This window comes from Tursiops truncatus, chromosome 6 (genome assembly GCF_011762595.2).
Source record: "Tursiops truncatus isolate mTurTru1 chromosome 6, mTurTru1.mat.Y, whole genome shotgun sequence".
NCBI classification, from domain to species: Eukaryota; Metazoa; Chordata; class Mammalia; order Artiodactyla; family Delphinidae; genus Tursiops; species Tursiops truncatus.
The window spans coordinates 103218589-103245851 of record NC_047039.1 but is presented as its reverse complement, the minus strand read 5'-3'; the positions used below and the strand labels follow the sequence as shown (position 1 = coordinate 103245851).

At 43.9% G+C, this 27263-nt stretch overlaps 1 protein-coding gene across 6 annotated transcripts in view; it reads right to left on the bottom strand.

The window, feature by feature from the left end:
- Positions 1–27263, bottom strand: part of MRRF (mitochondrial ribosome recycling factor) — a 57356-nt gene that overhangs the window by 16668 nt on the left and 13425 nt on the right. For 4 of the 6 annotated variants that reach the window (XM_073806550.1, XM_073806547.1, XM_019949251.3 and 1 more), the window contains 2 exons: positions 24310–24428; positions 17089–17180 (listed from right to left, as the gene is read on the bottom strand). In XM_073806550.1, the coding sequence (XP_073662651.1) occupies positions 17089–17180; positions 24310–24428 (211 nt within the window). Of the gene's footprint in view, positions 1–13258; positions 13338–15244; positions 17181–24309; positions 24429–27263 lie in introns of those variants that run through there. The other 2 variants (XM_073806549.1, XM_073806548.1) reach the window with 2 other exon arrangements.

Sequence of the window (27263 nt, the reverse complement as noted above, 5' to 3'; positions counted from 1 at the left end):
GGAAGATCATTCCCACTAGAAGGAATGGCCCGTGTAAAACAAAGGCCTTTTTCCAGGTAAAGTTCTGGGGGAACTGAAGAAAGGCAGTGTGGCTGCAGCACAGAAAGCTGAGAAAGACTGTGCCCAGTGAGGAGGCCGGCAGGGCTGGCAAGGGCGAGACTAGTACGCAGGCCCTTCAATGCCGTATTCAGGCTTAGCAGATCCACTGATGGATGAATGGACACATAAATGGGGTAGGTACACACAGTGGACTACGATTCCGCCTAAAAAGGCAGGAAGTTCCGGTACACGCTACATCACGGATAGACCTTGAAAAGATTATGCTAAGTGAAATAAGCTAGAATCAAAAGGACAAATATTATAGGATTCTGCTTATATGACGTACCTGGTATAGTCAAATTCATGGAGACAGAAAGTAAAATAGCGATTATCCCGGACCTGGGGGATCGGGGAATGGGAAGTTGTTGTTTAATGGCTACAGAGTTACTGTTTTGCAAGACGAAAAGAGTTCTGGAGATTGGCTGCACAACAATGTGAATGTACTTAATACCACTGAACCGTACATTTAAAAATAACTGAGGGAGCAGTTATTCCCTGGTGGCGCAGTGGTTGAGAGTCCACCTGCCGATGCAGGGGACGCGGGTTTGTGCCCCGGTCCGGGAGGATCCCACATGCCACGGAGCGGCTGGGCCCGAGAGCCACGGCCGCTGAGCCTGCGTGTCCGGAGCCTGTGCTCCGCAACGGGAGAGGCCACAACAGTGAGAGGCCCGCGTACTGAAAACAAAAACAAAAACAAAATAACTGAAATGGTAGATTTTTAATGTATATCTCACCACAATAAAAAGAAAAGAAGGAGAGAAAAAGACTTAGTAGATTGTTTCTAAGAACAACATGGAATATCACAGACGTCTGAGTGAGGCAGAGGAAACATGATCAGACTTGTATTTTGTGCAGAAACCAATGTACAAACCAGATCTAAGGATATGGCGAAAGTCTGCCCAGAAGCCTCTAGGCCCGCGGATGGGGAGCTCAGGGCCTAGCCTGTAGTGGCTTCTCGGCTGGATGATGAAGACAGTAGCCTTTTCCGCCAGGGTCAGAGAGCCTCCCCGCATAAGGCAGGGGTTTTGGCTGAGCTGGGAGGGTCATACTTTGTTTGTACAAACTCCATCAGGCGAGTCTTCCAGTAACATCCTGGATGGGGGCTTCCTGAAAAATTCCTTGAGCATGTTCCCATGAACAATAAGCCGAGGGGCATGCCCCTCTGGTAACTCACGAAGCAGAGAGTCCCCCCAACTGAAATGATACTTCCTATGGTTTCAACGAGAACGGGACATGTGCAAAGCCATTCATCAGGTGTCCATCAGAGGAAGCTACGCTCAGCGTGGCAACTGCAGTAAAAACCAGTTACTGGGCTGGCCAAAAAGTTTGGTTGGGTTTTCGTTAACATCTTACAGAAAAACCCAAGCGAACTTTTTGGCCTGCCCAGTATAATATGTCAGACTTCAAAAGGATCTTTGGTCACTTAAAGGGGACTTAAAAAGGTAGAAAGGACACATGTTAGAGCCAGGAAGACCTAAGCTGACATCTCTGCTCTGCCACTTGTTAGCTTCAGACCCGTGAACGCGCTGTTCAACTTCTTCTGACTCAGTCTCCTCGTGTGTAAAATAGAAGAATATTACCAAGAGGGCGGAAGCAAGGATTCAATGAAATGACGGTGGCAAGGGCTCGGCACATGGCCAGTGTGTATGCACTGCAGCAGCCCAATACGGGGTGGCCGCTTTCCTTACTACAGAATCTCCAAGGCTGGGGGACGACAGGATGCGAGCGTTCGGGGAGAAGGCAGTCAAAACGGATTCAGTCACTAGGAACTTAGGCTACTGAGTGGCTGGTGGGCAGCGAGGGGCAGAACGGGAAGAGCGAGGGCGGGCATGGGGGCCACGGGAGGCAGGAGGCTGAGGGAGAAGGGTGCCCCACTTCCAGGGAACAAACAGCCTGTGGAAGCGCATCTCTGACAGCTCCACCAAGAGAAAGCCTGCTGCCCGCCTCCGCCATGGGCTGCTGGGAGACTCCCCGCCAACAGCGCATCGGCCTGCAATCAGCAGCAGACACATGCCCTGCTTTATTGTTTGCTGGTGGGCGCTGCCCAATGCCTTGGGGCCGCTGGCCCCGAAGGAAATGTTTTTGTTTGTGTAGCCCAGCCAGACTTCCTATGCTCCTAGGGACACAATTCTCCCTCCCCTCTTTCCTCACCAGCCCCCGTCCCCACCCTACCCCACCCCCCCAGCTCACCAGCCTGTCTTACATGTCTCATAAAGACACGAGATGTCCTTCTAGCCCAAAGGAAATCACACACACACTTTGGAAGGACTTCTACCATCAGCAGTACCTTCAATTTTCTCTGGGGACACAAGTGGGCACCTGCTTTCAAAGGCCTGTCCTGTGACTGAGGCCTGGCTAAACCAGACATGCCATCCTGAAATACAGCCCAGCATGATGGAAAGAGAGACGAGGTTGAGGCCAGGGGTCACAGCTCCACATTCCCAGCTGGGTGACCTTGATGAAGTCACTCACGTTCTCCTTCCCTGTCACCACAGAAGGCTGGAAACCCAAGTCCAGGGATATGTGGAGGTAACTCTTACCTCAGCTCTCGTGTACAGGACAAAGAGCACAGGTTTGGCGGTCAAGGTAGACTTGACTTCCACTCCCAGCTCTGCACTTACAGGCTGGGTAACTGTGGACAATTACTTTTTCCTCCCTAGATCACAAAGAAGGGTGTTTACTGAAGTGTTTAGGAGAACAGTCTCTGAAGCTAGACTGCCAGGGTTTGAGGCCCAGATCTATCATTGCTTAGACGTATGGCCCTGGGCAAGTACTTTTGCCTCTATGCCTCAGTGTTCCCATCTGTCAAATGTGTATAATACCACTAAGTTAATGGGATTGTTGTAAGGATTAAAAGAGTTACTAAATGTGCCAGTCATGGTGACCTGCTCAAGAAACACTATCTGTTATTGTGTACTCACCTGTAAATGGGGGTGGGGGGAGTAATAAAAATGTTACCTTTCTTCTTCCACAGTTAGTGTTAACAGCGAATGACAGATGATGGTTAAAGAATTCTGCATGTGTAGGTACTGACTATTTTAAAAGCTGTCAATCAGATCAGTAATAAAAATAATAGTGAAGTCTCCCACTAGAGAAAGAGAGCAGAGCAGAGTGGCTACAGGCCCAGGCTCTGAGAAAGACGCCTGTCCTTCCCCTTACTAACTGTGTAACACTGGGCACAAAGAACTCCCCTCCCCTGTGACTCAGCGTCTTCATCTGTAAATAGGGGTAATGACATACCTACCTCAAAAGATTGTTATGAATATAGCAGTTAGTATACAAATAGCACCTGGAGCAGCAGTGGGCACACTGACTGCATTACTGTTCTTACTACGCGCTAGCTCCTGTTTCAGGGTCTAGGGATACAGCAATGAACCAAACTGACGACGCTCCACCTACTCACATTCTTTTTTGTTGTTTCACAAACACACACTGTATTTTATTTTAACAAGAGATAAATAAACTGGCCTAGTCACGTTCTAGTGAAGGAGAGAAAGAGTACACGTAAGTCTATAAACCGACACATAAGTGCTATGAAGAAAATAAAGCAAGATAGGGAGAGAAGGAGGAAACATTATGATCGCAGCAAGGACCCACGGATAACTGCCTAGTCCTCTAGCCCCAGTGCCATCTGCTCCCCTTCAATCAGAATAACAATGACTAACATTTGCAGAGCTGTTCCCACATGCCAAGCTCTGAGATGACGCACACTTTGTGCATTAGCTGAGTGAACCTTCACATCATTCCTATGACATTAGTGGTCTTATTACCTGGTGTTTGCAGATTAGGAAAGGGAGGCTCAGACAGATCAAGTAATCTGCCCAAGGCCACACAAGTTCCTGGTAGACCTGGGATCTGAGCCCAGTGCAGCCTGATTCGTGAATTCCAGGTCTCCCTGCTGATGCTAGACAAATCTAAGCAGCTAATCTTACTAGCTGCAGTGGCGTGGAGAGCACTGCTCGTTCTCTAAGGCCTGCTTAGACACACAGTTCACTGCTACTCCGCCGGCTCCCCTACAAGTCTAAGCACAGCGGGGAGAAAGGAGAAAGCGAGTCCCTACAGGTGGGCAGTAGAACAGTGAGCTGATCTCCAGCGGCCAACTGCCAGGTTCTGTAAGTAGGTGCAGGACACAAAGGGTGACAACAGAAGAGGGGTGGGGGGAGGAGGAGTCTGTCCTCTTGGGCGCAGCTTCTGCACAGGTGTTGATGGCAACTTTCTCCGCAGCCCACGCTCCGCTCTTGCTTCCTGATTGCACTTTCTTGTGTGTTTCAAACAGAACATCTGTGCAGGGAGGGGGCCCCCATTCCACACACTTGGGACCTGAATAGTAGGAAGCTCTCCTAAAAAGCCACAGGCTGGGTGAAGAGAAAGCAGCCATCCTAAAACTGCAGGGAGGCTTGCCAGGCTTGGAAGTCGAGAGAAACAACGTACCGTGCTGGAAGTCCTCCAGCAGAATGAATGAATGAACGGCCCTGGAAAGCAGCGATGGCGAACAGGCAGCGGGCATGAAAAGGGCTGGAAAAGCAGCTACAGTTGCTCAAATGCAGCTGGTGGCTGCCCCAGCCCAAATGAGGTCATTAGGCGGTCTCCTCTGATTTTTTTTTCTTTCACCATCACTAAAGGTTTATATGTATGCGACTTATGGAAGAAAAGGGTACTATCGATATTTCCTAGAATGTGCACCTTATACACACCATCCCTGGTACGAGATCCACAAAGCAATACAGCAGCTAGACAAAGAGGCCACCGAGCTAGAAGGAGGGAGGCTCCAGGTCAGCAGCCTGTAAAGCAGTGTGATAGTGTGGCAGGAACATGGCTTTGGAAACAGATTCAATTTGAATAATGACTCCTCTGCTTACTAATCTGTGACTCTGAACAAAGTACTTAACTTTCTGAACCCCAGTTTCCTCATCTGTATTATACCCATCTCAAAACGGTACTTCTCTGCAGGCACAAAAACAATGAGATCGCCATGAAAAGATGTACAGAAGGTTCTGTTAAGGCAAAAAAGGCAAGTTGTGGCACTGCAGATACTTAATCCCGTTTATGTAAACTAAATATGTAGGGGTGTGTGTGTGTGTGTGTGTGTGTGTGTGTGTGTGTGTGTGTGTGTGTGTGTGGTGTGTGTGTATGTGTGTGTATGCATCTTTTCAAATCTGGAAGGATATATATTAAACTTACCAACAGTTACTTCTGGAAGAATATTTGGGGAACAATAAAATAACTTTTTATTTTTCTGTAGGATTTGAATTTTTGCAATAAATGTGTATTATTTTTATAATTAAAGAGATGAAAATCATATATCTGATAAGAGTCTAGTATCCAGAACATATAAAGATCTCCTACACCTCGACAACAAAAGTACAAACAACCCAATTTAAAAACTGCGTGAAGGACTTGAATAGATATTTTTCTAAAGATGTACAAGTGGCAAAACAAGCACATGAAAAGATACTCAACATCATTAACATTAGGGAAATGCAAGTCAAAACTACAATGAGATACCACTTCATACCCACTAGCATGGTAATAATAATAACAATAACAGTAACAACAATAAGTTCTGGCAAGGAGATGGGGAAATTAGAATCCTTAAATATTACTGGTAGGAATGTAAAATGTGTGGTCCCTGCGAAAAAGTTTGGCAGATCCTCAGAAAGTCAGACTTATCACATGACCCAGCAATTCCACTTGTATGTCTATACCCAAGAGAACCGAAAGCATGTTCACAGCAGCATTATACGTAATAGCCAAAAAGTGGAAACAACTCAAATATTCGTCAGCTTATGAAAGGATAAAGAAAATGTGGCATATCCACACAATGCAATATTATGTGGCAATAAAAAAGAGTGAAGCACTGACACATGCTACAACATGGATGATCCTTGAAAATACTAGGCTCAGTGAAAAAAGCCAGTCACAAAAGACCACATACTGTGTGATCCCATTCATGTGAAGTGTTAATAGGGAAATCTATAGAGACAGAAAGCAGACTAGTAGCTGCCTCGAGCAATCCCTAGGAGGGTGATTTGGGGTGAAGTGCGGAGTGACTGCTAGTAGGTTCAGGATGTCTTTGTGGGGTGATGAAAAATGTCCTAAAACTGAACGTGGTGATGGTTGCACAACTCTGAATATACTAAAAACCTTTGTACTATACACTTTAAATGGGTGAATTATATCTCAATAAAGCTACTGAAAGATGCCATATGCCCATCTGGTTCTCGTCATTGAACAGTACTTGTCTCCTAGGTGGAAAGCTTGATGGCAGGCAGCATGTCTCGATCTTCTCACCTGTGGGATGGCGGTGACTGCTTCCCCATAACAGTTAACAATCACCATGCAGAAGAGGTCATGCGAACACTCAGCAACAACAGTTAACTTGATAAGGAAGACTTTAAAAATAACACTATTTCTCATTCAGTGAATTTCTTTCCTTTCTTCACTGGTATCAGACCTGCATCACGGTCTAAAGGCTCTCCTTGTCTACTGCCGCTCCCTCTCCCCCTTATCCTCCACAAGAGTTTCTCCCAATAACTTTTCAGAAAAGCAAATATTGCTACTACCGCATTTTACAGATGAGGAAACCGAGACTCAGAGCGTTGAAGTAACTAGCCTAAGGTCACACAACTCATTTCACTGGTTTTCTTATTCAAGTTGTTCTGACTGTAAGCCTGGCTCCTCCAGGTGTCAAGTCCAGCTCTCCCTGGCTGCACAGCAGCTACCCCTCCCTGTTTAAGTCAGCCTGGGGACCCTACACCCTGCCGTATCAGCTGCTCGCCCTAGAAAAACCTGGTCGTCATCCATGAGAGACCATACCTCAGCCTGTGCTACGAAAATACACCTGTGAAAGAGAATCCAGCCTAGGAGACCCACAACCCAGGGCTTTTAACTGTAATCTGGTGAAACTGCCTGGTCCGATCCCAAGGAGAATTCTCCTCCCTGCTGTCACCTTGGAACAAAGTCTGAGGGCAGGAGCCTGGCCTAGGCATAAGGTCTATGATCACTAACAACGCCTGAAGGAAAAGTGGGAGCCAATGATGGCAATTATCCCACAATTGTGAGGCCTTGGGGAGCAGTTCAGTGTCAAGCTGAACTGCTGACACTGGGCTGAGGGTGAGAAGAGCCACGGTCCCTTGGCCTTTCCAGAAATACTACGCAAATCTCACACCACAGGCAGCACTAGTCAGCGGATTTGCTTCTTTGGGATATACCTTCCAGGAGGTCTTGGTCACCACAATTCATATTCAAAGAACAAACCAAGTACTCATTAACAAACAAACTACAGCGTTCCTGAGCAACTTAAATTCCAAGATTATTACAACATAATGACTCAAGTCCTCCCACCCCTAAAAATGGAGGAAAAGACAGGAAAAAAAAATGAACATGGGGCTGGGGGAGGGGGCTAGTGAGGAAAAGAGGGAAAGAGAGTGTTAAGGACTGAAAGAGCAGTCAGCAAACAGAAAGAAAATATCGTTGGTTTTACTCCCAAATAATCAGAAAAAGAATGTTTCCAAGAACTCCTTAACCAGGAGAATTAGATAATAACAAATACTGTAAGAAAAAGGAATTAAAGTTTATGACACACCAGGCCTCACACTAGGAGTATCACATATAATATCCCATTATTCTTCAAAAAAATCATAGAAATAACGCCCATTTTACAGATAAGGAGGCTGAAGCTTCCAGAAGTTAATGACTTGCCCAAGGTCACTACAGTGAGCACATTCCCCAGGCCACTGTCAGCCAATGGCCACCCGTGGCACAGGGACTCCTTTGACGGGCAATCTTCGCTCAGGAACGCACCATCAGCCCGGCTGACCTTCTCAGAAATGCACTGCAGTGTGAGGTGTCTTCTACCCAGTCCTCCTCTTTTCCTTTCTTCACCAGTGGCAGACCTGCACCCTGTCTCTTTCACAGGCCTTTCTGCCCATAAATCTCTTGCACATCTAATTCTGTCCTGGCATCTGTTTTCAGAGGACCCAAGCTGATATACCCAGAGAATGAGAGAACAGGGATTTGAACCTAGGTCTGTCTAACCCCAAAGCCTTTGTGCTTTCCTATATACCCAGAGATTAACTGATAAATAAATCATGTTGCTAAATCCAATGATCAATTCTTAGACCTTCTCCTCCTTGACCGATCAGCGATATCTGGTGTAGCTGATGAGTCCTTCCCCTTTAAAACAATTCCTTTGTTTCCAGGACGCCACACTCTCCTAGTTCTCTGGCCACTTATTCTCAGTCTCTCTTGCTGGTTCCTCCTTATCACCCTCACCCATAAACCTTGATGTGGACTGTCCAAGGCTCAGTTCCCAAACCCTTCTCTTCATTATCGGTATTTACTCTCTAAAATAATCTCATCTAATTTCATGGCTTCTTCTACATGTTCATGCTTCCCAGATTTCTCTCTTGAGCCCACACCTGTCACCAGAACTCTAAACTTACATACCTAGCAGCCTACTTGACCTCTCCACTTGGATGTCTAGTAGAATCTCAGAATAAATATGGACAAAACCTGCTCTTCCCTCACACCCAGCCTGTCCTCCCGCATCTGCCCTAGCTCAGTAAATGGCAACGCCATCCTTCCAGTTGCTCAGGCCAAAAAACCTTGAAGTCATCTTTGAGTTCCTTCTTCCTAAATTTACAACCAATCTGTCAGCAAATCCTGGCAGCTTTTCCTTTAAAATGTATCCAGAATCTTGACCACTTCTAACCAACACCATTACCACACTAGTCCAGGCACCATACCTAGATTACTACAATAGCTCCTAACCAGTCCCTGCTTTCACCCTCGCCTTCCTACAGTATAATTCTCAAAATAGAAGGCAGAATGACCCTTTCAAAACCTAAATCAGATCATATCCCTCCCTAGCTCAAAATCCTCCAGTGACTTCACATTTCACTCCAAGTAGAAGCCAAAATCCTTATGAGGGTCTATTAGGACTATGATGGTTAATTTTATATGTCACAAGTGTGCCCAGATATTTGATAAAACATTATTCTGGGTGCTTCTATGAGGGTGTTTTTGGATGAGTTGAACATTTAAATCAATAGACTGAGTAAAGCAGACTGCCCTCCCTGATATAGGTGGGCCTCATTCAATCGGTTGAAGGCCTGCATTAAAACAAAAATTATAGGGAATTCCCTTGAATAAGAAGGAATTCCGCCTGCCTGACTGCCTTCAAGCTGGAACAATGGTTTTTCCCTGCCTTCGACTCAAACTGAAACATCGGCACTTCCTGGGTCTCAAGCCTCCTGGCCTTTGGACTGGAACTACACCATCGGTTCTCCTGGTTCTCAGGCACTTCAGGCTCAGATCAGACCCACACCATCAGCTCTCCTGAGTCCCCAGTTTGTCTCCCAAGACGGCAGATCTTGGGACTTGTCAGCCTCCATATTCACATGAGCCAATTCTTTATAGTAAGTCTCTTTACACACACACACACACACACACACACACACACACCCCTACATACATCTATCTACATATATGTATGTATACACGTGTGTGGGTGTATGGAGATATATATACCCTGTTGGTTCTTTTTCTCTGGAGAACACTGACTAATAGAAAGACTTTACATGGTATTGGCCTCTCCATTTCACTCTGGCCTCATCTCCTATTTCTCTCCCCTCCCTTGTTCTGCTACAGACACATGAGTGCTCTCACTATTCCCTGAACACCCTAGGTGGACTCTCACCTCAGGGCTTCTGCACTTGCTGCTTCCTCTGCCTTAGTGCTGAATACAAGCCTAGTCTGCTCTCTCATGTCCTCAGTTCTCTGCTCAGTTATCACCTTCCCCCGAAGCCTGCCATGAACACACTACTTAAAACTACACCAACTCGCTAGCCCCATCTATGACATCCTTTATTTTTTTTCACTGCCTTATTTTTCTCCACATAGAGAAAAATATGGCCAGCTGACACACACACTGCCTGTGTGTGTTACTGTCCATTTCCCCAGTAGAAGTTCCACAAAGGCAGAGGCTTTGTCTAGCTTATTCACTGCTGTGTCCTCCATGTCTAGAACTATGCCTGACACATAGTAGGTGCTAATAAATATCTGCTGAATAAATTTACAAATACCCTAGAAGTTTCACATTTCAGCATAAAAACTTTATATTCTCATAAACGCAGTTAGGTGGTCACCTGGGGCCAGAGGACTTGCAAAGGGTCATGGGGAACTTTCAGGACGACCGAACTGGTCTATAACGTGACTGAGATGGTGGTTACAGTCAAGATATATATTTGACCTATATTTGTCAAAATTCATCATCATGTACACTTGAAATGGGTTCATTTTTTGTATGTAAGTTACACCTCAATAAAGTTAAAAAAAAATACTTTATATTCCAGAGTGCTTCTCACACCAGAAAGTGGCCCATAAACTTACTTCAGGTTATGCATCCTGATTTGAGCTTTGGCCATTTATGCTCCACACGCTTTGGGTTGGTATATAATTAAATTTTAAAATACCAATTACTGCCCCTTATTACAAAAAGAAAAAGTGCTCTCAGAGGTCCATAGATGTTAAGAATAGACTTTGATGTCAAGCAGACCCATATTTAAATCCTGCACAACTCTATCGTTATTAGCTTAATGAACCTGAACAAGTTATTTAACCTCTCTCAGGCTTACTTAGCTCATGTATAAAAAATAGGGAATAACAGAATGACTTAAATAATATAGCATAAGGCCTAGAATATAGTTTGCACTCAGTAAGTAGTCACTTTGCTTAATATTATTATTGCCATGCAGTGAGCCAGGAAGGCCCTTCAAATATCAATGGGGTTTCGTAAGAGAGTGACGTCAAGTTTGGCTCTGAGGACCACTGGAGGGGTCACTCGGGTGTGTTGCGGATGGTTGTCTGGCCCTGAAGTGTCCATGTCTCCAAGAAGCTCAGCAATATGCAGCACACTGGTGCAAACAAGCACTGAGACAATCAAGGAACAAAAGCTACACCAAGGCCCCCCACATTCCATTCACTTCTTCCCCAGTTACAGTCCCGCCTCTACCACTTCCCACTCCCAGCAGAAGAACAGGAAGATCCTTAGGAGATCATTATGACACTGTTAGTAAAAGAGAAAAAATTTTAAATGACCAAGATATTCAACAATTGAGAACGATTTAATGTTATATGTAACACGCAAGCACTACGTATCCCTTAAAAAGAGTAAGGAAGAACTCTCCTCAGAGAGAGCAATGACACATTAAGTTAAAAAAAAGGAACTGCAGGGGCTTCCCTGGTGGCACTGTGGTTAAGAATCTGCCTGCCAATGCAGGGGACACGGGTTCGAGCCCTGGTCCGGGAAGACCCCACATGCCGTGGAGCAACTAAGCCCGTGCGCCACAACTACTGAGCCTGCGCTCTAGAGCCCGCGAGCCACAACTACTGAGCCCACGTGCCGCAACTACTGAAGCCCAGGCGCTTAGAGCCCATGCTCTGCAACAAGAGAAGCCACTGCAATGAGAAGCCCATGCACCACAACGAAGAGTAACCCCCGTTCACTGTAACTAGAAGAAAGCCTGCGTGCAGCAACGAAGACCCAACACAGCCAAAAATAAATAAATAAATAAGTTTTTAAAAAAAGGAAAGAAAAGCAACTGCATAAGAGTGCGTGTAATATAATCCCATACCATTATAAGAAAGATGGAGAAGGAGATTTACACGTCTGAAGTTGAACAGAAAAAAAATCTGGAAAATCACGGTGCTAAAAGTAGTGCCCTATGGAGAACAGGATGGAGGTACTTGTTTATTTAATCCTACTTAAAGCAAAACCAACGCAGACACTGACAAGAAATAATGAAAGAGGAGGACAATCCAGGAAGGATGTAGCTTCGTGGGGGGAATGAGTCAATCTTAAGCACTTTCATTTCTTCGGTGAAATCATGATTCCTCACAGCTTTCTTTAAAGCCAGACATGAACTCAGTGTTCTCAAACCAAAGCACCCTCATTCTACTTCGTGTGGTTTTCTCATCAATATTTGGTAAAACAGTTAAGTAAGGGAGTATTTGTTTGTTTGTTTGGGGCACAATGAAGATGTGAATGGGGTGGGGCCTCTGATCAAAATAAACTGCTCAAAACGTTTCAGGGTCCCTGATTAAGAAGTGGAAGACTGATACACCAGAAAAAGCTGCTATCCGGAGAAAAGAACAGGGAAAAAGGCAGTAAATAAGACCTGAGTTCCGTCGTGCTTCTGCCCCTTGGTAGCCCTATGACAGCGGGCACTGACTCCTGGGAGCTTCAGGTCTTCCGTTAGGCAAGTGGGCACAAGAGCAGTCTCCCAACTTCAGAGTGGTGGTGTGAGAATTCAGGGAGAAACCCTCAAGCATTCAGCACAGTACCTCCAGGCATTACACCTGTAGTGCAGGTGGTTTATAAATAGGACCCAGAACTTGATTACATAAATAAGAAAGAAAAATAGAAGAAACTATTTCAGTGAATCTTGATTAACAGGAATGTTCAAAGAATCCGTCCAGTTGACGGACGGCTCTAAACGGAAGAACACTGGCCAGAGAAGAAAACAAAAGCTATACACAGTGTCACTGCGGACGAATGTAACCCAGAGCCTGTAAGGTCCAATGTCATTTTACTGAGGACAGCCAGGAGAAAAACGTGCACACAGCCACACACACAGCTGGATTCGCAGAGGCTCTGAAAAGAAGGCTTGGTGATATGCACCACCCAGGCTCCGAGTTTGACCTGTTATGGCTTTAGGATTTATTCTCCGCCTACCTCCCAAAATGATCAGAGGCAGATTATAGGAAGAGTCACGTACTCAGTAGACTCATTTAAATAAGAATATAAGAATCAGAGGAGTGTGACGAGGGTGAGGTACCAGGTGAGATCTGTTGCAACTGAAAATACAACTTAGCTCTGGGCAGCATCCAGAGTGAAGGCAAAAAAGCAAACTTGCAGACTATCCTCAGGCAGAGGAAGAATCACAATCAACCAGGGAAGGTAAATTTTTTTTTTTTTTAAGATGTTGGGGGTAGGAGTTTATTAATTAATTTATTTATTTTTGCTGTGTTGGGTCTTCGTTTCTGTGCGAGGGCTTCCTCTAGTTGTAGCAAGCGGGGGCCACTCTTCATCGCGGTGCGCGGGCCTCTCACTATCTCGGCCTCTCTTGTTGCGGAGCACAGGCTCCAGACGCGCAGGCTCAGTAGTTGTGGCTCACGGGCCCAGTTGCTCCGCGGCATGTGGGATCCTCCCAGACCAGGGCTCGAACCCATGTCCCCTGCATTAGCAGGCAGATTCTCAACCACTGCGCCACCAGGGAAGCCCAGGAAAGGTAAATTTTTATAGAACTAAACTTGAAATTTTAGCATCAGAAACTGATCATGGGAATTTATGCTTCTGATTCCCTCCCACCTCCCAAACTCCCACCATAAGCTTTAGTGTGTTATTTTCCTCCTTGCAGCTTTGCCAATTACCAGCTGTGTGACCTGGAGCCAATGCCTCACCTCTTGGAATCTCAGTTTCCCCATCCTTTGAAGGGAGGGATGCGCCTATCTATTTATGAAAAGGAACGAAGGAACATTCGCTAGCATTAACTGGGTGCTTGCTAAACATCAAAAGCTTTGTGCACATTATCTCACTGAAATCTCCCAATAACTATATAAGGCCAGTCCCATAAATATTTTACAGAAGAGCTCTCTGAGATTCAGAGAGGTAGAGACAGTTGCCATTGTCACACAGCTAAAAAGCAGAAGAGTCAGAACTCAGTTTCATGCTTTTGTGATACAAGGCACAAATTTAACCGTTAGACTTTTCCACTTTTCCTGTATATGTCAAGCACCTAACAGTTCCTGGCACGTAGTAGGTACTCAACATATCAGTCCCCGTTCTCACTCCTTCCTTTTCTCCTAAAGTAAAATTATGTATATATGGAAAAATTTATGTCTACTGAAATAATATTAGTATCTTACATTTATATAGCTTCTTTCCTCTAAGGAGATCACGCTACTTAATCTATTTTCTCTGCTAATCTCACCAAAGCTCTAGCGATCATTATGTGTTATTTCATTTATTTTACAAATAAGGAGCTAGAAGGCAGCAAGCTGTTAGGGTGACGTGCCCAGAGTCAGATGGAAGTTACTGCCAAAACCAAATAAAAACCTTGGTCCCCTTTACATCTAAATCAGCCTTTATCCTCTCACATGACACAGCCTCCATAATAAAGAACAGATCATTCATTTTTTATCTGGAAAACTACCAAACGTATAATTCAGTGAGGGGCCTCATGACCTTACCACCTTGTCAAAGGAAAGAAAGTATATAAAAAATGAGGTTTGCAGGAGCAGACGGTTTTGGTCCGTCAACTTTCTCTTGGATTACGCCCATTAACCAACATAAAATAATGCAAAATATAATGTAACAGATCCCCGTGTCTTTGGAAATTCAAGTTAAACGCACTGATCTTTCAAACTTATATACAATGCACAAGGGCAATCATTAACTCGTGTGGGGCTGCAGAGGTGCACATTATATCAACGAGCTCTTTGAAAGAAACACATGATCTACAATGGGCCACTCTAAGAAGAATCCAAGTCAGCAACGAGCATTTAGTGGCATAAATTCACAGCATCACGGCATTCTGGAGCTCCAGAAGGGACCTGGCAGACCACTGAGAACAACCCCTCCATCCTGTGCATCAGGAACCCAAGGCTCAGGGAGGTTAAGTGGCTTTTCCAAGATTTCACAGACAGGAGAGCAAGAAGGAAAAGATAAAGCTGCTGACTACTAGCCATTCCACTTGCAAGTCTTGCTTCTGATGTCCATGAGTACACTTGGCACTTTCCAGAATTACCCATCTATATAGAGAGTGCAGGAGAAAGAGCCTGGACTTGGTAACAGAAAAACTCAGGATTCAAATCCTGACTGCTACTAACTGGCCACGTGATCTTCAGCAAGTCTCTTAACTTCTCTGAATTTCAATATTTTCATCTATAAACTATGGGTAAGAGTAAACTCCACAAGTAAGCTGCCAGTAATATAAACAAGGGGCCCGGCACAGCCTTGAATTCCACAAAGGCAAACATCAGGTCCACGTACGTCCCCAGAGCCCAGCACAGAGGCTGGAACATTACACATCTGTAGAAAATTTGCCAAGCAAATCAATGAACTAACCAAGCAAACAGGTACTGGACTTGAACTCAGGTTTATTTGCTTCTTAAACACTAGGTTATATTGCTCCCAATTAACATGATTTCAAAGCAGAGTGTTGATTCTGACTTACAGAGTACCGAGTACACAATGGAATAAGGAGGCCATTTTCTGGTCATAAAGCAAGAAACAAGTTCAGTGGGAAAGTTCCTGGACTCTCAGTGTTGGTACTAATTCTTGTTGCTAGCATGGGTACATCATGAGGCGTTAGAATCAACTAAACCGGGGTTTAGGTCTCAGCTTCAGCATAAGCTGTGTGACCTCAGAGATATTACTTTACCTCTCTGAGCCTAAATTTCCACACCTGGGGAAAAACCTACTTCACAGAGATTGCGTGACAAATGAGGCAATCTATATAAAGGAATACAGGATGAAGTGTGGCACACAATGACTCAACAAGTGTCACACTCCACTTCTCTTCTAGTTATTTGGAAGCTTCATTCATTCATTTCACTTAGGTCTCTGCTCCAACGTCACTTCCTTCCTGAACCTTCCTGCCTACAATAAAACCCCCAACTCTCTCTATCCCCTTAGCCTGCTGATTTTTCTTCATAGTCCTTATCATCACCTGACATTACATTACATATTTATTTGTTTTTCTTTTTGCTGTGCCTACTCGACAATAAAGAAAGCCCTGGGAGGATGGGGACTTCTTGTTGTTTGTTTACTGCACTATCTCAACAACTAGGAAAGGGCCTGGCATGTAGTTAGTGCTTAATAAATATTTGTTGAGTGACTGAATGAATGAATTCAACACTTATTTGGGACTTGCTAGATGTGAGGCACTGTGTAGGAACAGGGGTTTGGAAACAACTAAGAAATGAAATTACAGAAGGAGAAACTGATTCTGCCTGCTATGGAATCTGAGAAGATTTATATCTCACCTGGACTACTGCAGTGGCCTCCCGACTGTGCGCCCTGCGTCTGCCCTGTCTCCCTACATTCCACTTGTTAATTGGCAGCCAGAGAGACCTCCGAAAAGTCAACATCAGATCATATCACTCCTCTGCTTAAGTGCTTCCAATGGCTTCCCACTACAATGAGAGCACAGCCCACACCCCTCACCACGGCCTGTAATGCCTGAAGCACCTCCTCTCACCAGCCCATCACCCCCAGCCCCACTCTTTCCCTCCCTCACTGAGTTTCAGACACAAGGGCTTTCTCTTCATCAAATATACTAAGGTCTTATCATTTCTTTTTAAATTCAAAAATAAACATACATTTTATGCATTTGAAACTCTAAGTTCTATATATTTACGTAATTAACAATATTCTGTTCTTACGCCTAAAATTCTTCAACAAGTGAGGATTAATGGGAAAACGACTCTTCAAGGAACTTGGGTTAGAGATTACAAGTGTCGGGAATCTTTCGGACTCAGGGCCTTTGGGCTATCTGTTCACTCTGCCTGGAAAGCTCTTCCCCTAGGCTGGCTCTTCCTCATTATTCAACTGTCAGTAAAAATGTGACTTCCCTTAGAGTCCTCCCCAGCTAAAGCTGTCCCTGCCACCATCACTCTCATCAGGGCACCCTCTACTGGATCACATTGCCTTTTCTTTCCTCACAGCATTTCATTATTTGGAATGAGTTTCTCTATGTGTCCTATCTTCCCAATCAGAATGTAAAATACATGAGGACAAGAACTTTGTCAGATTCACTGCTGCATCTGAATAAGTAAACCGGATCTCAAAAGATGCTGGAGTCTGCCAAGATGAGACGTACAGGTGAAGTACCCTATCGGTCTAACAGGATCATGGCGTGTTGGTTTCCTTCCAAAGACAACTGCCCCATTACGTCAAAATATGTGAATTTCAGCCAGACGTACTTGGGAATGGGTACCCGAATTAGCGTCTCTTCCACTTCTGGGTTCAGATTCATTCCACTTTCTCTTATAGCCTTGATAGCTGCAGCTGTACACTGAAAACCAGATCAAAAGGTAAACAGAATTAGTAAATAATTATTACCAGATGCAAGCCCTCCATCGATAACTGGCAACCCATCTTGGCAGAACATGGAAACATTTAGTTCTGTTACCAGTAAGATCAGGAAGTTACATTGGTGTAGAGTGCTTTGATCAAGCTGAATAGCAAACTATGTCCACTCCTGGTACTAGTGTACTGCGGGAGGGAAAAAGCAAAGAGAAAGAAAAAAGAAAAAGAAAACAGCTCTGCTTCTTTGAAAAGATTTCAATGGTTTGAGGCAACACAAATCAAAACCACAATAAATCCTCAAGGGAGGAGGGCTGATCTGTGCAAAGACTGGTGTAAAGGCAGCTGAAAGATTTTATACATTAAAAATTCCAGTTGACATTTTACACTCAAAATATACCAGTGCCGATTTGAAATGAGTAAATAAATTTAACTCATTCGCATCTATGCTCACACCAACCTCACTCATGTTTTGGCATGAGCAATGAATCTCTGCTGGTGTGTGCACCAAGAAAGGTAGCGTGAAAGATCTCAGCTCAAATCCCAGCTCTGCTAACCATGTGACCCTGGGCAACAAGCTTGACTCCTCTGAGCCTCCATGCTGTAATCTGAGACCCTGCGGTACTGTACCTCAAAGAGGATTAAATGAGGTAACATGAGCCACGCATCTTGTTCTGTGCCTGGGTGCCTGTAACACCCAGGTAAGGGGCGCTATTATATAAACGTATTCAATAAATGAAGAACGCACAAAACCCCCAAATAACGACGAGCTGATATCATCACTTAGCTGATGCACTGCTGTCTTTTTTTTTTTTTTTTTTTTTGTGACTGCACCACGAGGCATGCGGGATGCAGGATCTCACTTCTCCGAACAGGGATCAAACCCATGCCCCCTGCAGTGGAAGCGCAGAGTCTTAACCATCGCACTGCCAGGGAAGTCCCTCTTTTCTTTTTCTTTTTTTTTTAAAATTTATTTTATTGAAGTATAGTTGTTTTACAATGTTGTGTTAACTTCTGCTGTACAGCGAAGTGATTCAGTCATACATTTTCATATTCTTTTCCATTATGGCTTATTTCAGAATACTGAATATTATTCCCTGATGCACTGCTGTCCTGACATCCTCCAGGGTCTCTTCTGACACAGCCTTGCTCTCTAACGTGCCAGGTGGCACACTGGTACGCTGATTTCCCCAAGTGCCTCATCTCACCTCAAGCAACATTATAACCACACCTGGCTTGCAATCCTAAAGCATAAAAGAAAGCAGTGTGGAAGACAGATAATTTCACTGGCATGACAATGTGGAATTCATGAAAACAAGGCCTCTGACATTTTCAAAAGAATTTTAGGTTTGACCAGAGCCAATCCACATTGGTTGGATTCACAGAGCCAATTCCCGGCCTTGAGCTCCTCCCTAGACTTTCTGGTTTAAATAAATGGGGTGTGTTGCACACCTATTTTACTTTCCCAGGTTTTGTTTTGTTTTTTAAGGGAGTGCCTAAAAACCTCATCCATTTCATTTTTGAATGACCTGAATTCTACAGGGACATGACACGTTATCATAAGGTCAAAAAGACAAACCGGCATTCCACATGCAGACAGATCATCCCCTCGGGCTACAGAATTTAACAGTGTGTCCACTGCTTAAAACTGTAAATTCTTAAAATGTACCTCTGACCATAGACTACTGGAGCTGGAAGGGACCTTGGACATAACCGGGTACAGTCCCTTCCTTACGAATGCAGAGACCTGCTGGTAAAGGTCACATCCCTCATACAGAGATACAGTCCCTGAAAACCAAGAGCAAGGGAGTGAAGACCTCGCTCATCATGCTGCCAGTGACCACTCCATCCAGTGATGTTACTTTGTCTCCGTTACCTTCCAGATCCCCTAGCTCAACGTATTCAGTAATTGTGGCACAGGGAATTTGATTTTTTTCTAATAGCCAAAAAGAATTTGGAACTAGGTCTGGTGTATAAAGGGGATGGCCAAGGTAAATAAAAGAGCTGGATGAAGAAATGAAATTTTCCTCTGCAAGAAAACTGCCATCGTCCATATAAAATGAAACACAGATTTCTAAAGTTCCCAATAAAAGGAGAATGACCACTTGGAAGGAGCGGCCTGATTTCCAGTCTCCTAACCTTCCTTTTCTGAAGCTTCTCACTGACTGACTGATAACTCAGCTGGATCATCCCACCACCACCACCCTCCTCTCACACTCTGACCCAAGTGTTGCCACACAGCCTTCCCAGGCAAGCAAGGGAGTACCCACTGCTGCTTCCAAGCTGGGCAGGAACTATGTCTCAGTATTTACATAGTCCCAGTCCAAGGCTCAGGGCCTAGTGCGTGCTAAGTGCTCAGTGAAAGCTTGTTGAGTAAGTATGTTATGCACTGACTCAGACCTGCTAGAAAAACTCATCTCCTTACTTTTACTTCATGTTTATAACCCCCCCACACACAAAAAAACCCTTATTTTATACTATTTTATACATGTTCTGTGTCCTTTCACATGCAGAAAAAATGTGAACCAAGAGGGGTTTCATTTGCAAAGGTATCTACTAAAAGAGGTAGTTCTAAAATACTCTAAACATGTATATTTTAGTTTGATATGGAAGGATACAGAAACTTAGGGACTTATAGTCATTTTCCCAACATGACTTCTGAACTACTCGTGGTTCAGACAAAAAGGCACCTATTTCTATCGCATTTCCCTCTCCTAGCTTTTACCCCCTCTTTGAAGGGATGCCCACCAGTAGGCTGCTCTCCAGTGATAACACTGACTCACTGGTTGCAGCTGCTTGGAGTACTGGGTCGAGAAAGATCACAGACCCCACCTGGGGTCAGGCAGGCAAGCGTGCTGCAATCAATTAGCAATGTCTGCTATTACTGTTCTTAAACTAATAAATCTAACTCATTCGCGTCTATGTGCGTGTCTACGCTACAGGACAAAAGATGATGAAACTTTTGTAGACAGGTGAACAAATCCTTGACAATCTGGGTTCCAGTCAACAGCTGACTTGCAGGGACTAAAAAATATTTGTGGAATTAACGAATGGATGGTGAAAGGAGCACAGCCTTTAGAGTCCAACAGACCCATGCTCAAATCTTGGCTTTACCACAGCAGCGTGAACCTGCAGAAGAGATTCTACTTCTCTGAGCCTCAGTTCCCTCATTTATAAAATGGAATAAACTTTAATTTTAAAGAGTATCCGTAAAAGCTTTTGCACAGCAAAGGAAACCATAAACAAGATGGAAAGACAACCCTCAGAATGGGAGAAAATATTTGCAAATGAAGCAACTGACAAAGGATTAATCTCCAAAATTTACAAGCAGCTCATGCAGCTCAATATCAAAAAACAAACAACCCAATCCAAAAATGGCAGAAGACCTAGACATTTCTCCAAAGAAAATATACAGATTGCCAACAAACACATGAAAGAATGCTCAACATCATTAATCATTAGAGAAATGCAAATCAAAACTACAATGAGATATCATCTCACACCAGTCAGCATGGCCATCCTCAAAAAATCTACAAACAATAAATGCTGGAGAGGGTGTGGAGAAAAGGGAACCATCTTGCACTGTTGGTGGGAATGTAAATTGATACAGACGCTATGGAGAACAGTAAGGAGGTTCCTTAAAAAACTAAAAATAGAATTACCATATGATCCAGCAATCCCACTACTGGGCATATACCCTGAGAAAACCATAATTCAAAAAGAGTCATGTACCACAATGTTAACTGCAGTTCTATTTACAACAGCCAGGACATGGAAGCAACTTAAGTGTCCATCAACAGATGAATGGATAAAGAAGATGTGGCACATATATACAATGGAATATTACTCAGCCATAAAAGGAAACGAAATTGAGTTATTTGTAGTGAGGTGGATGGACCTAGAGGATGTCATACAGAGTGAAGTAAGTCAGAAAGAGAAAAACAAATACCGTATGCTAACACATATATACGGAATCTAAAAAAAAAAAAAAAAAATGGTCATGAAGAACCTAGGGGCAGGACAGGAATAAAGACGCAGACCTACTAGAGAATGGACCTGAGGACACAGGGAAGGGGAAGGGGAAGCTGGGACAAAGTGAGAGAGTGGCATGGACATATATACACTACCAAATGTAAAATAGACAGCTAGTGGGAAGCAGCTGCATAGCACAGGGAGATCAGCTCGGTGCTTGGTGACCACCTAGAGGGGTGGGATAGGGAGGGTGGGAGGGAGGGAGACGCAAGACGGAAGAGATATGGGGATATATGTATAAGTATAGCTGATTCACTTTGTTATAAAGCAGAAACTAACACACCATTGTAAAGCAATTATACTCCAGTAAAGATGTAAAAAAATTAATTAATTAAATAAATAAAAACACTTTTTAATGATAAAGATAATAATAAAATAAAGAGTATCCGTGTTGATCACATGAAGCAAAACATGAGAAAGCAGTGCCTGGTCACACCGTAGACGCTCACCACACATTTGCTTTCTTACTGCCACAAGAGCAATAATGGAGCCTGCAGAATTTTTTTTTCATTTGCCTTGTTCAAATCATGCTGTGGTTTTTTTACTCCCTTCTTTTTTTCCAATCATTAACTCTAGCTGCAGGCAAGTTTATGGAAGGCAGCAACTGTATCATTTATCAAGCAGGACACATGCTTAACAAATGCAACGCAGTTTTCTGTCCTTGATGTATCTGAAAAGATTCTGCATGTAAATCTGCATCATGTCTCTAGGGCATGACACAGAAATGCTCAGGTTTGAAAAGAAAGCCAACCGCATATAAAACAGAAAGGAATTATATAAACACAGTGAGGATTAGCTCAGCATTTTGAAGCTATAAACCTGGGTACTGCATGGACAGCTTCTAAACTGGAGGAAGGAAATGTTTAGTTAGAGCTATTTGTTTAATATATACACCAGATGAGATAAAGGAATTCAAAAGACAATGTAACTCACACTTCCTCACTCTGTCCTTGTAAAGAACCTCTCTAGTGAGATGACTGTAAATGTTTTTTTTTCAAAACCCACAGAATTTCAACTTGGAGAAATGGCAAAGATGCTTTGCTTGAAAAATGAAGATATACTCCAACTTCCTAAGAAAAAATTAAGCTGTTAATACCTCCTCCTGCCTCATAAGATGCTCTGGTGGCCAATCAGGTGCTTCTTCTGTGAATGCCATTTGCTATTTAATAACAGAAGTGGCTGGCTCTGAAAAGCAATCTGCCTGATGAGGTCTTCAAACTGTGTAATTAGGAGGCTATTCCCTAAATTGGCCCGCAGTGCCTGTGGGATTAGATGAACAAGGCAGAGAGGCCTCAGTGGCTCAGAGGGGCCAGAAAGGCAAAGAGCTGACAGTTCCCTTTTTGTCCATTACTCTGTTCCTCGGTAACACCAGGAATGAGTGTCTCCCTTCCATCAACCTAATGACAAGTATTCAACCGTTTGAGGAAAATTTACTGAGTGCATCCATGTGTCAGGCACAGTGTTAGGCGTAAGTCAGAGCAAGTTAGATATGATTCCTACATTCCAAGCTTACAATCTAGTGAAAGTGAGCTGGAAAATTAAGATGTAAAAAACTGTATAACTATTGATAATGACAAGTACAATGAAGAAAAAGAACTGGGCTGTATAAAAGTGGTAAATGTGGAGGAATAATTGGGATTGGGTAGATTAGGGAAGACTTCCCTGAGAAAGTAATATGGAAGCTCTGATCCAAAACATGAGTAGCAATTAGCCAGACAAGAGTGTCCCGAGCAAAGGAAAGAGCATATGCAAAGGCCCTGAGGACGCAAAGGGTTTGAGGAGTTGAAAGGCTAGTGCGGCTAGAGCCGTGTGCAAGGGTGACAGTGGCACAAGACTGGAGAATCTGCAGAGACAGGCAGGGGCCATTTCATGCAAAGCCTTCTAGGCCACAGTCATCTTTTGTTTAAAGATTACTTGAAGCCACTGATAAACTCGGTGCCTGGGAATGACATAATCCAACAGACATCTTTACAAGTTCGCTCAGGCTGCAGTATAGAGAATAGATTGGTGGAGGAGTGAGTAATACCCCTCACAAATGTGCCTAGCACATCAGCTACAAGAGCCCTCCGATTTGAAACAGCCTGCTCATAGCAAGGGCTTTCTCTTACTCATATCTCTAGCCCAGTTTGTCAAATCCAGCAGTTTCAACTTTGGTCTCTGTCTTTGGGCTAGAACTACTGAAACAGACCATCGGAATAGGGAGAGACTTCAGATTCCTTTACCTCATATTAACCGGTGAGGAAATGGGAGACCCAGAAAGTGACACAACCTACACAAGGTCAAACAGCCAGCTGGCGGGACAGGTGGGACCAGATTCCAGGTCCTCAAGGATTCCCAACCCAGGTCAATTCTTACTGGACCAATAAGGAAAAACCCATTTACCTTCCTCAACCAGACTTAAAATCATAGCCTCCAGGTTGCAATGATCTAATGCAACCCACCTTCCAGCCTTGGAAGCACTGTGCTCTGTGCAATATTCTGCAATGGTCAGTCCAGTTTGAAAGGAATGTGAATTCCTGGAAGGTCTGCTCCAAATACTAATGCAAAAGTCACAGACTGGTGGCCCACAGAGCAAACGTGGCCCATTAGGTTTTGTCATAGTCTTAAAACAAAACACACAAAAAAGGGCATTAGTTATCAACATTTAACAAAGATCTTACATAAAAATTGGGGTTACTGGCTTCTTCTGTAAACAAACACCTTAACGCCTGGTAATATCTAATGACCAGGCCTGCATTTCTGCCCGGGAAGGATCAGCAATAGCTGGGCAAAGGCTGCTCCCTTCAGACAGGGCACGGGAGCTAGTTTACCCCGGCCCTTCCATCACTGCACTGCCACTACCGTTTGTCTTAGATGAGGCCCGTGTCAGTATTCAAATTACTTGCCTGGACTCTATGGTGTTTGAGTTAAACAGAAAAGGAATTTACAAACAGGAAGAGAGCTTTTCTTATCCTGAAATTCCCATTATTATGCCTTCTCTCTTGGTTCATCCCAAACTAGAGGGAACACGTTCTCCTGACTCGACTCAGCCTCCTGCATTCCAAAAGAGACCATGGAGAGGGACCCCTTTAGCAAGGCCACCTTACCTCTGGGAAGCTGGCCATATTCACCAAAATCAGCTGTGGCGACTTCATGGAGATCTGGCCAATCTGGTTTAGAGCAAGTTTCCCATCAGCAGTTACCACAGTGATATGATCAAGGGATCCTAAAAGGAAAATGAAATAAAGGGTCTTCGAATTCAGAAGGACTTTAGTAGCCCCACATCTAAGTCTCTATCAATTCAGATTCAACTAATGTTTAGGGATCCCTTACTAATGTGGCAAAGATGGTTCAAGGGGCTTCCACAGGAGCCGTGGTGCCACGTGATGGAAAGAGCTTTGAAATGTTGACAAAACTAGGTTGCAACTGCTTACCAGCACCAGGGTAGCCAACAGTCCTGGTCTGCCTGGCCCTGAGCGGTTTCCTGTGACACATGACTTTGAGAGCTGAGACTGGAAAGAGCTGGTCACCCCTCCAGCAACACTGCCATTTACTAACATGAAACCTCAGGCAAGTTAGTCATGTTCTCGGTACCTCGGTTTCCAACTCAATTAAAAAATACAGGATTAAAGTGAGGATTATAACTAAATATAAACAAGCAAGTACACCACAGGCACCAAAAAATAAACATAAAAATAGTTAACCACTTATTAGGCCTTTTAGTTTTCACAACTAGTCTGTAACACTATCACTGTCTCCACTTGACACCAGAGAAAGAGACTTGGGGAGGTTAAATGGGCCAAATCACAGAGCTAACGAAAGGAAAAGGAGGAAGAGCCAAGCTCCAACCCAGGTGTGCTTACTTCCAATTCTAATCAAGGCTCTTTCCCTTATCAGTGGAATTCAAATTTGGTTGTGCGTCAGGAGCTTTTTCACGTAGATTCCTCGGCCCCACCCCCAGACAGCCTGATTCTGCAGGGGCTTGGGAGCCTGTGATTTTGGGGGAGCTTGTAGTTTTTCTAAGATCACCACATGATTCTGACATGCAGCCAGGTTTGGAACTGCTCCCTGATACCACCTTGATTTTGGCACTTAGATTCCCTTTAGGAAGAAAAACAAACAAAAAACATAAAACAAACAAAAAAACCCCACCAACTATTACCACTTCACTGTTATCCTGGATCTGATCTTTGTCTCTATCTGAATTATGGAAAACCCTGGGCAAAATTTTCTTGTCAAGAAGGCAAGTATATAGTTACAGATGGAAAAGGGGTGTTATTCAAACTCCCTGATTTCCTATGCAAATGAAAACTAAAAGGAAACATTACCATTCACTTTAAGAACCACTCACAGATGGCTCATTCTGATACACAAAGAGTAAAGGGTCGGGGGCTGCAGGTCAGTATTTTAAACAAATTGGGAGTTGTCCCAGCAAATTGTTGTTAGAATAATGCAGTACCATACCATGGCCCAAAGATCTGATTTGAAGCACAGTATTCAATTCACCATCACAAGATAGAAGGCTGTTGACACCACTGGCTTCAATCCGGAAAAGTCCATGATTCTGAAAACCAGTGACCTGGGTTCAGATACCAACCCTGCCACTTCCTGACTGTGTGACCTTAGGAAGGTCCCTTCAACCTTTTGGGCGTCTGTTTCCTGATTTCTAAATGGGGCATTAAAATCATACTTCTCTCACAGAGTTGTTATGAGGGTTAAATGAAAGAGTTTATGGAAAGCACTTATAATTGTGTCCTGGCATATGTAAGTGCCCAATAAATGCTATTATTATTACTTTTCAACTTTCTCCTATATTTTAACCAAACTAACCTACTTACAATTTCTCTAATACAGCCTGTTCTCTCTTGCCTCAGGATCCTTCTACTGAGGATGCCCTTCTCTGCTCAGCTAACTCCTGCTCACTCCTTAACACTCAGCTATGATTGTATCTAATCTCAGAAATCCTGTCTGACCTCCTAGGCTGGATTACAAAGCCTTTATGGGCTCCCGAGGATCCTATGCACACTTCTACAATAATGGCAACCAATATTTACTGAACACTTCCCATGGCAAGACATAGTGCTAAATGCTTTCTGTAATTTATTTGCTTTCATTATCACAATAACCCTATGAGACAGTGCCACCATTTTACAGATGTGGAAACTGAGGCACAGAGTATAACTTGTCCAAGGTCACAAGAGCTCTTAACAATGGAGCTGAATTCAAACCCAGGTCTGATCAACTCCAAAGCCATGGTCTTCACCACTCTGCTTTGCTATATGGTTTTACACATGTTGGTTTACTTGTCTATCCCTTCACATTAGGATCTAGGCTCTTGGAAGGTGGGGACAATGTCTTTTCTCTCTGTATCTACAGCACCTATTAATCAGCACAGAATAAGTGCTCAATAATGCTTTGATGAATAAATGAATGTACGGATGGATGGATGAATGAATGAGAGGACAAGAATGAACAAAGAAATAAATCTGTATTCTAGACAACTTTTTTTTTTTTTTTTTTTTTGGCGGTACGTGGGCCTCTCACTGTTGTGGCCTCTCCCGTTGCGGAGCACAGGCTCCGGACACGCAGGCTCAGCAGCCATGGCTCACGGGCCCAGCCGCTCCGCGGCATGTGGGATCTTCCCGGACCGGGGCACAAACCCGTGTCCCCTGCATCGGCAGGCGGACTCTCAACCACTGCACCACCAGGGAGGGCCTAGACAACTATTAAAAGCAATCAACTATCTTGGAGACAGAAACTGCTGGTAGATGGACGTGTAAGAGGAAAAGTGCCTGCTGGTTCAGATAGTAATGAAAGATGGTATGGAAGAATCTGGCAAAAAAATAAAATAAAATAAAAGACTGGCTAAGTCTTTAGCCAGTCTGTTTAGCCTGTTTCACCCAAGTCTCTTCATGGCCCAAATTTCTACACAGAACATTGCACAGACATAACCCTGAAGAGAAAGAAGCAAAGAGGAAATACCAATGGGAGGCCTTCTGAAAACGGATCTTAATTCAGCCTTCCTGATTTGCCATAAGATCCTTTGCCACAGAAGTCCCAA